General features: G+C 34.9%; 1 protein-coding gene across 5 annotated transcripts in view; it reads right to left on the bottom strand.

The window, feature by feature from the left end:
* The window catches only part of KCNJ3 (potassium inwardly rectifying channel subfamily J member 3), a 188,799-nt gene that overhangs the window by 13,627 nt on the left and 157,404 nt on the right, over positions 1-17,768 (bottom strand). For 3 of the 5 annotated variants that reach the window (XM_067026050.1, XM_067026048.1, XM_059053289.2), the window contains one exon: positions 12,650-17,134. The exons of 1 other annotated variant lie outside the window; for it this stretch is intronic. In XM_067026050.1, coding sequence (XP_066882151.1) covers positions 17,129-17,134 — 6 coding nt within the window. In that variant the 3' untranslated portion in view covers positions 12,650-17,128. Of the gene's footprint in view, positions 1-12,649; positions 17,135-17,768 lie in introns of those variants that run through there. One more of the 5 variants, XR_010839114.1, reaches the window with a different exon arrangement.

The raw sequence follows: 17,768 nt of genomic DNA, 5'->3' as shown, positions 1-17,768 counted from the left end.
TAATTGTATACATATATAGTTATAAACAATTATGTAAAAGCAAATATGAGTACACATAATTTTCGATGATTTCTAGGTTTAGAACTGCATAAACTGTCTGGAATACACTGTGGTTATTATACATATAATTACATAGAATATTTCTGGATACCTACAAAATGAACTGGCAGTAGTCTTTGCCTCTGGGGATGGGAACAAAGCAGGTTAGTGAGAAAAGTATAGGAGTCACACTTTTCACTACACAGCCTATTGTAAATTCTGAATTTTATACCATGTGGCTATATTAGCTATTTGGAAAATAACATTAAGAACCAAAAATATTGAGACTCAAAGTCATATCTATCATGTCGTATTGGACAACCCTTTAGGTTGTCACTGGAGATGGACATTTCATTTCCCTTTAAATCCAATATGAAATTTTTGAATGCTCAGACCTTCTGGAGTTTTTTGAACAGTTTTAGCTATCCTGGCAATAATCATAAGCTAATAACAATGGTCTCTGCTAACAGTTAAGACATCATTTTTCAGTTTCTTTATTCTGTTCATCATTTTATCTCTACTGAACAGCAGTTCAGTAATAAAAATTGACATTTATTTTATTGAAAAAAATCACATTTCTCTCTATTTCAGAAGACTTTAGCCATCATTTCCTAAACATTTTCTCCAACCACAAGTCTCTATCTACCTGTGATTAATGAATAGGACCTGGGACTTCCCTGGCTGTCCAGTGGCTAAGATTCCACACTCCCAGTGCAGGGGTCCCAGGTCCGATCCCTGGTCAGGGAGCTAGATCCCACATGCTACAACTAAGAGTTTGCATGCCACAAATAAAGATCTCGCGTGCCACAACTAAAAGATCCTGTTTGCCGCAACTAAGACCTGGCACAGCCAAATAAATAAATAAATATTTTTTAAAATAATGAATAGGAATCTTTTGAGGAGGAGATACGTTGTTAGTATCTGAGTTTGTCATCTGGGAGTCCTCTGATTATCCATTACTTACCTGTTTTTAGTTAAATTCATAAACTGTATAATTGTGTTAACATGAACTCATATGTATAAGGAAAGCTAATATTTCTGCCTCTCTTAATTATTTTTTAGAGTATCACAAGTATAGCATTTGAACCTGACAATAAGAGTATTGTTCTCTTAGCTAGGATTAGTCATACTGATATGATACTACTTTAAAAAACTCAGCAATTCAGCACTTTTGTGAAAATTAGGAAAAGGAACTCTGTACAAAGACACATTAGAGAAAAATTTCCTCTCTGGACTGAGCAATTAGGTAAAAAGGATCCCCATCTGGTGAGGAGCTCAGGGTACAGCTCGGTGAGTGTCCAGAGGCTGCATGTCAGCCCCTCAGCAAAGGCCCAAGCCAGCTAGCTCGGTGCAGCTGGGCTGCCTCGGCCAGCCTGGGGATGGAGGCAAAGCTCAGGTACAGTCCACTGAACATCGCTAACATAGGTTATGTCACTGGCAACCTGCCCCGCCTTTATTTACAGTGAGCAGAGCAACAGAACCCATGGCAGAGAAAAAGAAAAAAAAGGAATTTTGGTTTCTCAGATAAATCAATATAAATAAATAATCTTCCCCCCAAAACAGAGTAATCTTATCTCCACTTCGTTCCTGTCTGCTAAATAGTGTCTTGAGCTATTCCTGAAACTTCCTTCAAGAAAAACCATTTTCCCCTCGATTTTAGAGGGCTGATCTCTGAAAATCTCTGACAAGCCCTGCAAATACGATAATCACGTGGGGAAATAGCAGCTTCCCTCAACAACTGGTTTCCATCAATAATCTTGCTATTCTAGTGGATTATTTTTTCCTTTAAACACCTGAGGTATTTTTATTTGGTGAACCGGTACCTGCTTTGTAGACTTCTTTGCAAGTAAATTTTTTCTTTTATATCTGAGTATTATTTGACAGTTATCCTTTAGACGATGCTTTGGTGGAAGAGCAAGGGTTGCAAAATAGGTACGGACAGTTTGATTTGCCATGTGTTATGTTACAAGGGCAGTTACATTCTACCATGCCAGCAAATCCTGTCAGTTAGCTTCAAAAATACAGAAGACAACCATTTCTCGCTAAATCCACAGCTGCTTCCTGGCTTGTCTGGTCAACATCTCCTGTCTGGATTATTGCAAACACCTCCTCAATGGTCTCCCTGGGTTGTCCGTGCCCCTTATCAATCTATTTTCAACACAACAGCTGGTGTGATCATATAAAATGTAAATGACATCAATGTCACTCCTTTGCTCAATATTGTCTTAATAACTTCTCATTCATGTCAGTAAAATTCAAAATCATTAAAATATTACACACAACTTTATGTCTTCACCCTTTACCACCTCCCATTATCTCACTGTCTTTACCTCACCGTTCGCAGTCATCCCTAACTAAATTGTCCTTGCTATTGCTTTTTTCAAATTTTTAAATTAAGGTGTAGTGAATGTACAATATTATATGTTTCAAGTGTGCAACATACTGATTCACAATTGTTAAAGGTTATACTCCATTTATAGTTATTATAAAATATTGGCTATATTCCCTGTGCTGTACAATGTATCCCTCTGGCTTATTTATTTTACACATAATAGTTTGTATCTCTTAATCCCCTACTTCTGTCTTGCCCCTCTCCCCTTTCTTCGCCCACTGGTAACCACTGGTTTGTTCTCTCTAATAAGTCTGTTTCTTTTGGGTTATATTCACTAGTTTTAATGTTTAGATTCCACACATAAGTGATATCATACAGTATTTGTCTATCTCTGTCTGACTTATTTCATTTAGCATAATGCCCTCCAAATCCATCCATGTTGTAGCAAATGGCAAAATTTCATTCTTTTTTATGGCTCAGTAGTATTCCACACCTTCTTTATCCATTCATCTGTTGATGGACACTTAGGTTACTTCCATATCTTGGCAATTGTAAATAATGTGCTATGAATATTGGGGCATAATATCTTTTGAATTAGTCTTTTTCTTTTGGTTTTTATATTTTTGGATATATACCCAGGAGTGAAATTGCTGGCTCATATGGGAGTTCTGTTTTTAACTTTCTGAGAAACCTTCATACACTTTTCCACAGTGGCTGCACCAATTTACATCCCCACCAAAAGCGTACCAGGGTTCCCTTTTCTCCACATCCTCACCAACATTTGTTATTTGTGTTCTTTTTGATGCTAGCCATTCTGACAAGAGTGAGGTGATATCTCATTTTGGTTTCAATTTGCATTTCTCTGATGATTAATAATGTTGAGCATTTTTTCATGTGCCTGTTGATCATCTGTACGCCTTCTTTGGAAAAATGTCTATTTAGGTCCTCTGCCCATTTTTAAATTGTTTTTTTTTGTGTGTGTTGAGTTGTATGAGCTGTTTATACATTTTGGATATTAACTCCTTATCAGTCATATCATTTGCAAATATTTTCTCCCAATCAGTAGGTGTTTTCATTTTGTCGGTGGTTTTCTTTGCTGTGCAAAAGCCTTTAAATTTAATTAGGTCCCATCTGTTTATTTTTGCTTTTGTTTTCTAGCTAAATTGTCCTTGCTATTTCTTGAAATTAAATCACTAACCATGTTCCTGCCTTGAGAATATACCCACTTTCTGGATGTTTTCTTTTCACAGAGCTTCTGGGACCTCCTTCAGGTCTTTATTCAAATGTCACTATCTTAGTAAGTGCTTCCTGTGTACCCCTCTCTAGCACTTCCTACCATCCCTCCTACATTTTTCTGTCTAGCAATTATCACTATCTACAGATCTTGTGTTTTACATATTTTAAAAAATTATTGCTTATATATACAACAATACAATATAGACTCCATAAAAATATTTTTGTTTTGGGTGTTCTGTCTTCTGAAATATGTATTTGTTTAAGAAATATAGTTATTTCATTCATTGAGCATGTACTTCCCTGCATTAAAAGAGCTACGTAATGCTTCTGTGTGTCAATATTTTCATTTTTAATATGAGGGTAATGATTACGTTTATTCCATTGAATGCTTGTGAAGGTTAAAAAGAATAAAATCCCCATTAAAGAGCTGTCACTATGCCAAGCACGTAGTAAGGACTCCATAAATACGACTCCAGAATTACTGTAATGATGACTAATGATAAGGATTTGTTACATGATCCAAGGAATATTTGGCTGGATTTGGTTTCTTGAAACACAAAACCAAAACAAAAAGCTTACTGCCTACTCCTTAAAGAACTTGGACAACTAGAAGCTGAGGCACTAAAGACTAACAATCAGGAGTTTATTAGTATTTGCTGGCCATACTACATTCACCAGTGCAGTATATTTCAAATGCATAATTTGTCTCCTTCTCTATCTTGTTGCTACATTTTATTATAATTCTCCTTCCTACATAATACTGTCAAATCATCTTTTGAAACAAACAATTCTCCTTCACCCGTTTCATTAGTCAAGCTGTGCAATCCAAATCAAACAAGCAAACATTTGATCTTCCCAAGGCTTTAATTCTCAGACAATTGCAGCCTGTGGCCCCCGTTAGAAATCACCTCATTTCTTAATATAACTTCTTTTTACAAATTTTCCATTTCAGCTGAATAAAAAACCACTTCCCCTTCCACATTATTGGAATGTTACTTATATATACTCATATATATGCACTCATTCTTGCTGTCATCTTCAACTGTATGCATTTACTCTTTGCTGCACTGCTTAAAACTTCATTCTCTATAGAACTGGATACAATTGTTTTTGCAATTTAGTGATACTATTATTACTTCATCAAATGGGTTTACAGATGCAAATATCAAAACTTTTAAGTATTATTACCATTCTGCAATCAATTTTATCTAAAGATCTTACTGATTTTGAGGTGCACTATAAAAGATGCTGTCTTAAATATATCCCATATGAAATTTTTAATTGAAATTTGCAAGTTAACTTTTCAAAATTTGATTTAAAAAACTGATCTCAGAAGGTGAAATATGTATATGGCTTATTTTTTCAAAAATTTTAATCAACAGAGTTTTAATATGCACAACAAAAAAATAAGTTACCATGTTTTTAACCCAGAGAAATGAAGATTTTTAAAGTTATAATCAAAGATTATTTTGCATTTAAAAAAAGATTCCAGTGAAATAAGCTTTGCTCTTATTTGTACTTTTAAAATTTAGTTGTACTTTGACCTTACCACAAAGAAATATATTTGTAGTTAAGTCAGTTTTAAAAGTGCTTGCTCTTTGAAAATAGATGGTGAATTCAATGAGTGAGTGACTTTGTATGCTTTTGCTTATACTCATACTGAAGTTACTTTTGTAGGAAAAGATTTTAAGGGGAAAAAGAAAGCCCAAGTTATCAAAGAACTAACTCTTTGATAAATTGCTCCCTTCTAACAAAGGCATTATTATAGCCTAAATACTCACTTAGAAAAATACCAAAAAATTTTCAAAATATAGGAGATAAGTGACATTTTGTTTTTTGGAAACAGAATAATATTTAGTCTATGAATGTATACAAAAATGGCCATTTTCTTATTGACCATTTTCATGAGAAATGCAATATTACATTTCTTGCTGAGTTTTATAAGTGGTTACCCAAATAAGTTTGTTCAAATTTTCAAATTTTAGCTTGTGTGGTTTTGTTGTAATGATGGTCGTGGTTGTTATGCTTTATTACTTACAGAGGGAGGCTACAAGATAAAGCTACACAAGCTTGGTTATTACAGAACCTGGTTGCAGATACAATTTGATTGATGACATCATTTAAAGTATCTGTTACGTTTTCCTTTGCAAAAAAATGCATGTGAGAAGTTAATTTTTTAATTTTTTTTTATATATTATCCTTGCAAGATTAATCCACACTGTTATCTGTAGTCTAGTTCCTTTATTTTCGTTGTTTTATAGGATTTGATTGTATAGATTTACAACAATTTATTTTTCCTTTCTACTGTTGAACGATATTTGGCTCTTTTTATTTTTCAACATCATGGACAATGCGATTGTAAATATCCTTCTGCATGTATCCTGGTATAAATGTGCCTGAGTTTCTCTAGTGCATGTACAAAGGAGTGGAAATACTGACTCTAGACATAGATAGTTTCAACTTTAATACAGACAGTCATATTTTCCAATGAGTTTTTCTGTAGAAAAATGAAACAAATGTTCCTCATATTACTTTGCCTGCAAACTCAACCCAAATTCTCAGCCCAATTAAAATCCGATGTGATTTTTTTTGTTTGTTTGTTTTTGCGTTACGCGGGCCTCTCACCTCTGTGGCCTCTCCCATTGCGGAGCACAGGCTCCGGACGCGCAGGCTCAGCGGCCATGGCTCACGGGCCCAGCCGCTCCGCGGCATGTGGGATCTTCCCGGACCGGGGCATGAACCCGTGTTCCCTGCATCGGCAGGCGGATTCTCAACCACTGTGCCACCAGGGAAGCCCTACTATCTTTCTTTAAATCAAGTTAATGCTCTTAAATGTATCAAGTGAACGAAAGAGAGGAAATACACTTTCAAATAACACTTTCCTTTGGGGACCAGTTCAGGTAATTTGGAGTGCTTGATTGCAGTGGTTGAGGAAAGAGACAATGTTGTGAAAGTATAATGAGAGCTAAAAAGATCTGAAATTGTTGGTTGTTCTTTGGGGAATTTTTAGCGTTTTCCTTTTCAGATAAGGAGAACCACATAAAATGATTTTCTTTTTTCCCCACTACTTGCCAGGAGTGACATATTACATTCAGTTATAGTATTTAAATTAACTTTACAGTAAGAATATGTTTTTTTGTTGTTTTCTCATCGTGTATTCAGTCTTACTTATATTCTCCTATAACATTTTGTAAGCCTCATAAATTCTGAGGGATATAAGCTGTAAATAAAGTATAATGAAAAATATATTGGTTCCAATGAAATAAAAATTGTGGAGTTTATTTAACCCTTGTGTATATTGGAAGAATGAACTTTCTAAAATACACATCTGATTCCATTGTCCTTTCAATGTGTGCCTTTCAGTGTGCCCATAGTATCCTTTGCAGTTATGCTTCAAAACATTCAGAACACTGTATTTTCATTAACAGTCATTTCTAACAAGTTTGAAAAGCTTTTATTACCTTCTATAACTTTAGTGTATATCATAACACCTACAGCATTATAGGCACACAAAATTGACCAAACAAGTGTTCATTAATTTGAAGCTTTTAAGATGGTGGATCTCTGTGGACGTGACAATCCTGCAGTTAATTTCAAACTGGATGAGTGCCCAGAAAGTTCATGTCAATGGACAACAGGTGGTACAGATTCTGCATATAGTAAAATTGATTCCATCATCCTCAAGTAAGAGCTCCCTTATATAAAAGGCATGCTTGACAACTTGGAAAATATTAATATAGGGTACTGAGAAAAGAAACAAGATAAAATATATAACCAGTGACTAAAAAATAACTTATGGATTCAGAATACATTATTGGTATAAATACTGGTCATTCTCAGTTAGTACTCCATTCCAACTGTATCAACATTTGATTCTCATCCAAGAGGGAAACTACCCGCTTCAAGACTAACTGTAATGTATACTTCTCCATGCAAACGTTTTTTTGTCCTCCAACTTAATCATCAATAATTATTTTATCCACTAACTAGCCTAAGATTTATCATTAATCTTACTTTCTTTAAGAAACTGTATATTTTATCACAGAATAGATCTCAATTTACCAAATATCTGCCACTTAATGTTTTCTTTACTGTTAAATATCAACTCTGTAAGTCATCAAGAATGGAAAGTGTCTGACATTAAACATGAGTCAACTTAGTCAAAAAACCACAGGTGGATGAGAGAGTTCATTCACATGTCCAAATCTAGATATTATAAGTAAAATTCTGAATAATGTGAAATACAAATCTCAGAATGTAATGTAATATAGTTTCATACTATAAATTTTATATACAGGGAAAGTTAGAGCCAGTGAAGTCAAACCTATACAAAAATACAAGTCTATAATTAATTGTCTTATTCTGTTAGGGGAAACACTGACTGAAACTGCCTGCCCTGGCCAGGCAAAGACAGTAACAATTTGCATGAGTTATCTTACGACAGAGATCAAACTAACAAGGACTAACAAGCCACCACCAACCAGAAGAATACGGAGACGATTCTAGGAGACGCTAGAAAGGAGACGCTAGTCCACATGTCCTACCAACATCCCAGAATCCTCCTCGCTGGAATCCATCTTGGCTGAGTGATTGCATGCGCCACCAGAAGGTACCCTGAGTCAGAATGATTGGCCAGAGACAACCCGGAAACTAATCCCATCACCATTAAACCCGAGACTGCAAGCCACACAGCAGAGCAGTTCTCCTGAGTTCCCTTACCCTGCTGCTCTCCGCCTGGGTGCTCCTTCTCAATAACGTCTCTTGCTTTGTCAGCACGTGTGCCTCCTCGGACAATTCATTTTCGAGTGTTAGACAAGAGCCCATTCTCGGGCCCTGGAAGGGGGCCCCCTTCCTGCAACAATTCTGTGCACAATTTTCCTTTTAATACAAATAGTTAGTGAAACCAAGAAGTCACTTCATCAGTGTAAGAGGGAGAAGAGATAAAAGTTGATTATAAAAACCAATCATTTATTTAGGAAGCTTTAATAAAAAAGGAAGCCATATATCTCATAGACTTTACAAGTCTTTATCACTGTAAGTCCATATCATTATAATAATGGAATACTGGGTAGAAGACATGTTATCAACTTTGATTTACAAAAATAAAACTTCATCTAAGTGACATTTTCTGATTTCCCCTTCTCATTCAGTCTGCCACTGAAACATAAACCTTGATCAAAATACCAACTCCCATGGGCCCATCCATTGTCTCTGCATACAGTTCATTGTTCTTTTGGTTAAAATACAATGGAATTTATTTTATAAAATTAATTTCTAGGTCACAAGCTTTCGTACATTTTAAGTGTCTATGTGGCACATATTTTTCTGCCAACAAATACTGACACTAGCTTTTAGGTTATGTACTGAAATTTAAATCCACCTTTGATATTTTTTAAGTCCAAAGCATAGGATGCTAACCAAGAAAAGTAGACTTGATGTACAAGCTTAGATTCAGGACATTGAAGTTATGGATGTTATTTTCAATCTATTTAATGAAACATTGCTTTGTTTTGTTTTATTTTGTTTGTTTTTTCCACCTCTGTGAAGAATTGGAAAATAAAGCCTGGTCAGACATTTGCTCACAACTAGGACAAAAATATATTCCTAAGAAAATAATTAAATAATGTCTTATGAAATACGTTTCTTCACAAGGAAGGATGTCATTAATGAAAATAAACGCTGCCCCTATTTTTAAATATACTTAGATATGGGGAAAAAATATTTTGTTGAATCTACATTCTTTTTATATAAAAGGGGATAAGTAAGAAAGATTAGTGAGATAGAATAACAGTCCCCAATGAAATCAACATTATAATCTCTGGAACCTGTGAATATGTTACCTTGCTTGGCAAAAGGGACTGGCATATGTGATTACGTTAAGGACAGATATGGGAAGATTATTTTAGATTATTTACGTGAGCCCGGTGTAATCACAATTGTCCTTAAAAGTGGAGGCAGAAGATAGAAGAGTCAGAAGAAGATATGACTATGAAAGAAAGGCACAAAGAGATGCAACTTTCTCGGCTTTGATGATGCAAGTGCAAGGAGAGGGCAATGAGCCAAAGAATATGGATGGCCTCTAGAAACTGAAAATATCAAGGAAATGAATTCTCTTCTAGAGCCTCCAGATAGAATTGCAGCCCTGGTAACGTATTGATTTTTAGCCCAGTGAGACCCATGTCAAACTTCTAGCTACTGGCTGTGGGATTATACATTTGTGTTATTTATGCTGCAAATTTGTGGTAATTGATTATAACAATGATAGAAAACTAATACACGTAAACTGGCCTCTCTTCTCAAAATGGTAGATTAAATATAAGTATTTACTACTGCTACTTCCTGAAACTGTTGAAACTATAGTAGAGGAATTTTAAAGGCATAGCAAGGCAAAAAGGTCAGGAAAGGAGACAGTAGCAAGAAGAACTCTTGAAAGTCTGTTTAAAAAGCAGACTTTCCTTTGTTTTAATCAATTCAACTGGTCCTCAGAACAATGGCGGTCAGGTACCTCCTCTGTAGGTAGGTGATTAAAAGAGTCTCATCTGGGAAATGTCATTGACCTTAAAGAAGAAGCCTAAAGATACTATCAATAGCTTCCATAAATAGTCCAACCATGTCACTGAAAAGTGAAGACTACGTATGCTTGGACATACTGCATACAATTGCACAGAGCCTCAATAATCTTTTTAGTTGCCTCCGTAGAAAATAAATTCAAAATCATATGTATTAAAAGATATTAGAAACAGAATGAAGGTAGAAGAAACATTTAAAACACACTATCAAAAATTTGAGAGAGCTAAAATCCTTCACTTATGGTACAAGAAAAAGACCCTTTAAAAAAGGAAAGTCTTAGAGAACAACAACAACAAAAAGTTCTTGAAAATTAAAGAAAATAGAGAAAAAATACAAAGAGATAAATAAAAGAGGAAATATGAGAATATTAGAAAATCATTCCAAGAGTTCTGACATCCAAATAATGAAAATTCCAGAAAGGACAGAGGAAGATGGGAGTAAATAAAGGAAAAAAAACTTAAGAAAATTTTCCTGATGGGCATGAGTTTCCAGATTGAAAGCACATGGCAAAAGATTAAAATGGATGCACACTTAGGCAGAAATTTTGAAATTTTAGAAAACCAGGGAAGATTAGAATATCCTATAAGTTTTAAGGGGAGAAATCAGTTTTGTACAAGGGATTAAAACTTAATGGCAACAGACATCTCAATAGCAACACTGGAAACTAGGAGAAAAATGAAAAATGTTGCTGAAATTCAGAAGGAATGCCATTTCTACACTAGACCAGACTCTTAATGTTAATTATTAGGGAAGAATTAATTTATTTACAGAAATCAAGGTTTCAAAAAGTTTACTACCAGGTTTTATTTTTCCCCTGAGAAACTCCTGGAAAATGTGCTTTATCAAAACCAAGGATTAGGGACTTCCCTGGTGGTCTGGTGGTTAAGACTCTGTGCTACCACTGCAGAGGGCACAGGTTCAATCCCTGGTAATGAACTAAGATCCACATGCCATGCAGCACGGCCAAAAAAGAAAAAGAAAAGAAAAAGAAAAACCAAGGAGTAAACCAAGAAAACTGCATATTTTCCATGAAACTGGGTTTCTATACCAAGAAAGAGGTGAATGGAATCCCCATGATGATGATAAAGGGAGATTCCAAGACAACAGCTATAAATCGAGAGAAATTCACAAAATTGAGCAGATCAGGATGCTTTGGTAGGGATTTTGTCAAGAAGAGAAAACTGTTCCAATATTTTATGTGTTTGAAGAATTAACAGGAAAGTATTTATAATTGGAAAGGACACTGTGGCTAAATTAGTGATAAGTACATGTATAAATAAGCAAAGAAAAAATGACTCTATCAACTCTAGGGAGGAAAAGGCTGTGAGGTTGAGTAAAATGATTAAAACATATGGGCTCAAATGCAGTAGAACTTAACACTGATAATTAACCTAATTAAAAATATGAAAACAATATAACAATATTGGGAATTTAGGGTAGGGTGTATGTAGTAGAGGTGTGGTGGACAGCAAGTTTTAGAAATAGAACTAGATCTTCATCTACCACAGTGTAAAGTAAACAGAAAATGCCCCCAAATGGAAAATCCAGAAGAAGCAATTGCATATCAGTAGAACCACCAAAGAGGGCAGAGACTACTCAGGTTTGTGGATTCTCTAAACAACCTGTCTGAGAATCAGTTTCTTCAAGTTTAAAATGGGGATAATCTCTACCATGTAGAGCTGTTGTGAAGATCCAAATACTATGTGCAAATCAGCACACAAGTGATTGACTCGTGGAGCTGGGAAAGGATAAGCAAGAGATAAACTGAATGCTGATCTTAGTAAGCAAAGAGAAGAGATGATGGGCCCTACCATATCTTTTGTTCATTGATCCTACACAGCCTGAATATTTAGAAACAGCCATGATTTCAAGAAAACTTTTCAGGTAAAAAAAATCTTGATTGAGAAAAAAATTCTACTGGATAAGGAGGATCATCCTTTTTGAACTCCTCTAGGTCAGGAGCTACAGGAACTTGGCTTTGCAGATTAATTCTGTGAGGTGTCAGAGTTGGACATACGACATATCAAACTCATCTGATCTAAAATTAGGAAAACACTTTTTCTTTGAAACACTGTAAGAAAAAGTAACTGAGCACTTTTCTAAAAGGTGATTTGATATTTAAACAAAATCAGGAAAACTGTGTATTTGTCTGCTTTACTTACTGTGGCTTTTGAGACTCAGGTTCAGCAAAGGGTAAGATGGTCATGAAGCTTCCTCCAAGAAATGCAGGTCTCAAATAATCTGTATTATTAAATTCAGGTTCCATATTGCTGAAGCATCTCACCAGTTAAGGAGCCAAAATAAAAGTAAATCTCAAGGAATGACTTATAATGATTGAATTATAAGTTTTCAATCATTTAATCATTGATTTTTAGGAGTTAAAAGTCTTATGATAAACCAAATCAAGTAATGTGAGTAATTAACTCTTGGGAAGTAGAAAAATGATGAGCACGCTATAGAAATTTAACCCAATCATATTTTGAAAGTTTAATACAGTTTTTATAAAACTGAACTTGCAGTATTGATTACACAAGTCTCTGTTTTTGTAACCTAAATGACCTTGTACATTTAAATAATAATAAACTGCATGCTAGACAATGCAATTAGTTTGATGCTAATCTGAATATGTACAACAGAACTCAAGCACATACTCGGAATAGAGCTCACAGATGTTCTGTACAGTCACGCTGAACTCTCTTCATGGTATGAAATGGAAGAAACTTTCATTCAAATAGAACGTAAGCCACCTTCTCCAGAATCTCACTTTTCCTCCCAGAGAAATCATCCATTATGGTTCCATTCTATTTCCACAAAGTGACTCTTGAGTACTGAGATAACTAAATACTTTTCAGAATATTTAATGCCATATATGGATGAATTTAAAACAGAATAAAAATTTTTTCAAAAATAATCAATGATAAAATATCCTTATTTTAGTTTAATATATATTTACAAAAGCATATTCACATATTGCTGAGGATATTTAAAGTGAAAATAGGCATTATCAAAATAATTGTGTTTTTTTAATTTACATCATTTTGATAAATAGAATGAAATATTTTACCATGACAGGAGCTATACCATGAAAATCCCATTAAAAGGGACTAGTTTCTAGTTAAGTTGAATTATTCAGTTCAATGAACACATTAGATTTTGATTTTTTTTTAGTCACCACACTGGTGGGCTGAAAATTATCTTAAGTAGACTTTTACTCCATTTGATTTGAGCTCTTACAAATTCCTGAAATGGAAATACCAGAGGTTTATTTTTTATTCAGTCAATAAAATGCATAACTTTTCACTGCTAGGAAAACATGTCATGTACAGATTGAACAAATGTTACAGGAAATCACTTTGATGAGAAGTCCTACAGGCTAAAATATATGAAACTGAGATGACTTTGCTTGGAATGACCAGTGTCAAAAAATTCAGCAAAATGAGAAGAAAAAGCAATTCTTTATTTTTATCCAAATATATCAGACTTCATAATTTAGTTTCAACAAAAACGTAGAGTCACCATATATCATCCAAACCAGGACATTATAAGAGTGAAAGGGAGTATTAGTAATAATTACACAGGTACAACAGGTATAAACTGGAACTCTCCTGGGTAAACTGGGACCTATGATCAACTTAGCAATAGGGGTTAAACTGCAATTACATGCAGAAATCATACCTTTCCCATACATATGTGGGAAAGTTAAAGGAATAGCATTCACTAAGAAAAATTAATTTGACAACAGTGGTTCTTTCTCATCATTCAGGTCTTTGTTCAAATATCATCCCCCCCCAAGCCAGTCACCTCTTCTAAAATAATCAATTCTTATTTCACCCAGTCATTTTCCGTCATGTTACCCTGTTTTCCTTCCCTTAACTGATATTTTGACTCTGAAATTGTGTCATTTGTTTTTTGTCTCCCCCCCCCCACTGATATGCAGTGTTTGAATGGGCAGTGACCTCTGACTTAGTCATACCCAAATCTACAGAAGCTAAAAATTCCTAGAACATTAAAGACATGCAAAAATTTTGCTGAATGAATGAATGAATATATTTGGAGAGTTTATTTTTGGTCTCATATTCCTCTTGGTGCCAAAAACAAATTAAAATGACTCTCTAAATTAAATTATGGCTCTGTTTAGTTTTAAGTGGTTGGACTAAATGATCTGTGCAGTCTCTTCCACTGATAATAAATATACTGTGGTCCCTGGGTCTCCTTCTCTCTCTGCTACTATTTCATTTCCTATATCCAGCAAATAAGAAAGTTTGGGGATAAGGGTTAGGGTGACCAGCTCTATTCACAGTGGTTGGATGCTCAAAGTTGATCATTTTGCCAGTAACAATTCCCTGGTATATGTTTGCACCTGCAGAATTTGATTGATACAGAGGTAGCCAGAAGGTATTATTGTAGTCAATGATAGAATTGTTGATGTAATAATTTTCCAATACGAAAATCATCACAGGATTGCTAAAAACAATGGGAAATAGTGGGAGCCCAAACCAGCTATTAAGGATTTACAATTTATAAGGAGAAATAGATTAATTCTGGACAGACTTAGATTGCAATGTCCCAAACAGTTTTATAGGAAAATCCATGATATTCTGATAAGGAGCACTTGTAAATTTTCATTAAAATCTCTGCATTCCAGGGCTTCCCTGGTGGCGCAGTGGTTGAGAATCCGCCTGCCGATGCAGGGGACACGGGTTCGTGCCCTGGTCCGGGAAGATCCCACATGCCACGGAGCGGCTGGGCCCGTGAGCCATGGCCGCTGGGCCTGTGCGTCCGGAGCCTGTGCTCCGCAACGGGAGAGGCCACAACGGTGAGAGGCCCGCGTACTGCAAAAAAAAAAAAAAACCTGCATTCCAAATCTTTATTTTTCATGTGTTCTTCTGAGGAATAGTTTTGATTCCTACTAATGAGTCATAAATATCAAACCTTTGGGTTCAAAAAATAGTACTGCTAAAATTATTTTGGTGGGCCAGAGATCCAAGACACCAATAAATTGAGTGTTTACTGAAACAAAACAAAACAAAAAACTCACATGGGTAAAATATCTTCAAGTTATCTGATTTTAAATTCTCTCAGGTATATACAAAACATTCCTTCTGAATTGAGTGACAGGCAAGGGATGAAATAGGTTCCCCAGGTGAGGAAAAGAGTCTGTCCTGCTATAACAAGTGCCACAAACAGGAGAATGGCATAAAGAGAGACTCAATGAGACATACATATTTTACACATAAATACCCATCATCTGTTTCACTGTATTGTTTTATCTCCTCAAAGATAAATTACTGGTTTTTAAAATGACAAAAGTTTGAGAAAAAGAGTGAAAATGTTACCAATTAACTCAGTTTGAAACAGGGACCATTAATTATGTAATTTTACACAGATTCCAATATATTCAATATAACTTCGCTACTGACTATTACAGTGATTCAACATTTGTTCAGAACTCATATTTGTATTAGATCATATGTAAAAGAGATTTCCAGACTTTAATCAGTCCAGGAAAGGACCAACTCTCAAAATGGCAATATTTATTTTTCCCCAGTACTAGCAACTTTTAAAAATCATAAGAAATTGTCAGCATATTAGTATGCTTCAAAATTTACAAGTTAAACATATAATGGTTATATTTTTGCAGGGCCATAAGTAGCACAGACTTGTGTGACTCCCTCGTATAAAGAACAATTGAAAACCTTCCAGGACCTTAAACAGCAGAAAACATTAAATCAGATTTTAAAATGACAAATAATTTAAGGCTAAAATATTTGGTATTAATAATTAATGCCAGAAGCCTTCCTAGCCTAATAAAGTAAACATGCACAAGAACTACAACTTTGAACAAAACATCACAATTTTATCAGATATATGTATGTACGTGTGTGTGTATGTGTATATATGTACATATATGTGTGTGTATATATAAAACTATGTGTACACACACACACACATATATATATATAGTTTTATCACCCTGAAAGCTATCAATTCATGTTTGGCTTAATACGTATGTTAGAAATGTTGTGCAGGGTACTACCCCTTTAAATATATATATATACATTTTCCATAATATACAATATAAATATACCATATATAAATCATGCCATAAAACTAAATGTAAAATTTGCACATTATTGCATGCTTGATGTGATAATACATGCCCGTTAATAAGAACTTCCTTCTGATGTCCTCCCTTTACAACTTTTTCTTTTGCACATTAGCAATACTTGAAAAGGAAGGTTCTCAAATATGTATATATGACTGGGGGAAAAAATGTACCTTTCAGATTCCTTAGAGAGGATTACCTCATCAGCCAAATATTGGACTATTACCAAATCAAACAATAAATAATGCCTGAAGGGGTGTTTTGTTATGTGAATCTATCAGAGTTCATTTTTCTTAGTTTTGCCGGAAGATTCCCTTCCATCCTGGCTACTCCTCCAGCCATCTTTTGAAGCTTTGGTGGCAAATCAGCCACTGACTGGCTCATGGGATCAGACAACATTTTGGTGGTTTTAGATACCAGTTTTTCTTCTGAGTTGCCAGGTACTGAACTTATTCGTTGAAGTTTCATGGGCAAATCGCCCAAGCTGTAGGCTTTTTCAGAAGTTGTAGAACTCATTCTCAAGAGTTTTTTGGGAAAGTCTTCTCTTCCAGTAATTTTCTGCAGCTTAGATGGAAGTTTGGTACTAATGTCATCTAGTCCATCTAAGCATTCCACAGAATTATGTCTTTCTTTGCTGTTAGTTATGGCTGGTGCTATTAAAGGGGACGACATAAGAAGCATTTCCTCCTGTTCTTTCACACTGTAAGGTGGCGTGGGGACTTCAAATGTTGCATGGAACTGGGAGTAATCAACTTTAAAGAATCCTTCTTCTAAGGAAATTACAGGGAAAAAACGGTGGCCCCAAAGAACTTCATCTTCAGTGTATGATGTTCGAGCTTGACAAGTCATCCCTGAAAGTAAAAAGGAAGTCCTTGATAAATTATGCATAGTAGAAGCACATGTTAAGGCATTTTGAACTAAGGAATTCATTTTGCTTGTTAACTTAGGAAGGATACTTAACTGTGTATCACTTTCCTCTTCTGTAGAGTAAAATATAAAAAGCAACACCTGTCTTACAGGACTGCTGTGAGCATGAAATAAAATTACACGTACAGAAATGTAAAACGAGACATATAATGTCTAAAAAATAGTTGGCTTTTATAAATGAAAGCAAAGATAACCATCCCAAGTATTTGTTAAATGAATAAAAGTTGAAAATATTTCTATGTTGTGTAATGTAAAGTCATTGTAGAGATTCCCTTCTTCTGGACCTTAAGGGCCAGAATGAACTTTTGTTCAAGTTTCAGAAGTCCTTATGCTAAAATCAGTAATCTGGGCCACTGTGATGTTGCAAGTTCTATTCCTGCTATACAAATTTCTGAAACGGGATGCTGGATATAAGATGTGAAATGCTGCTATTTATATATAATGTTGCTTGGATATCATTTACCTTATGCTACTCTGATTAACTCAATTCTGTTCTCATTAATCATATGTTAAGACTAAGTTACTCTTAAATCAGTCAACCTCTGAATATTCCCTTGT

Source organism: Kogia breviceps, chromosome 2, assembly GCF_026419965.1.
Source record: "Kogia breviceps isolate mKogBre1 chromosome 2, mKogBre1 haplotype 1, whole genome shotgun sequence".
In the NCBI taxonomy this organism is placed as follows: domain Eukaryota; kingdom Metazoa; phylum Chordata; class Mammalia; order Artiodactyla; family Physeteridae; genus Kogia; species Kogia breviceps.
Note: the sequence above shows the minus strand (reverse complement) of the source record. Positions and strands in the feature narration are given on the sequence as shown.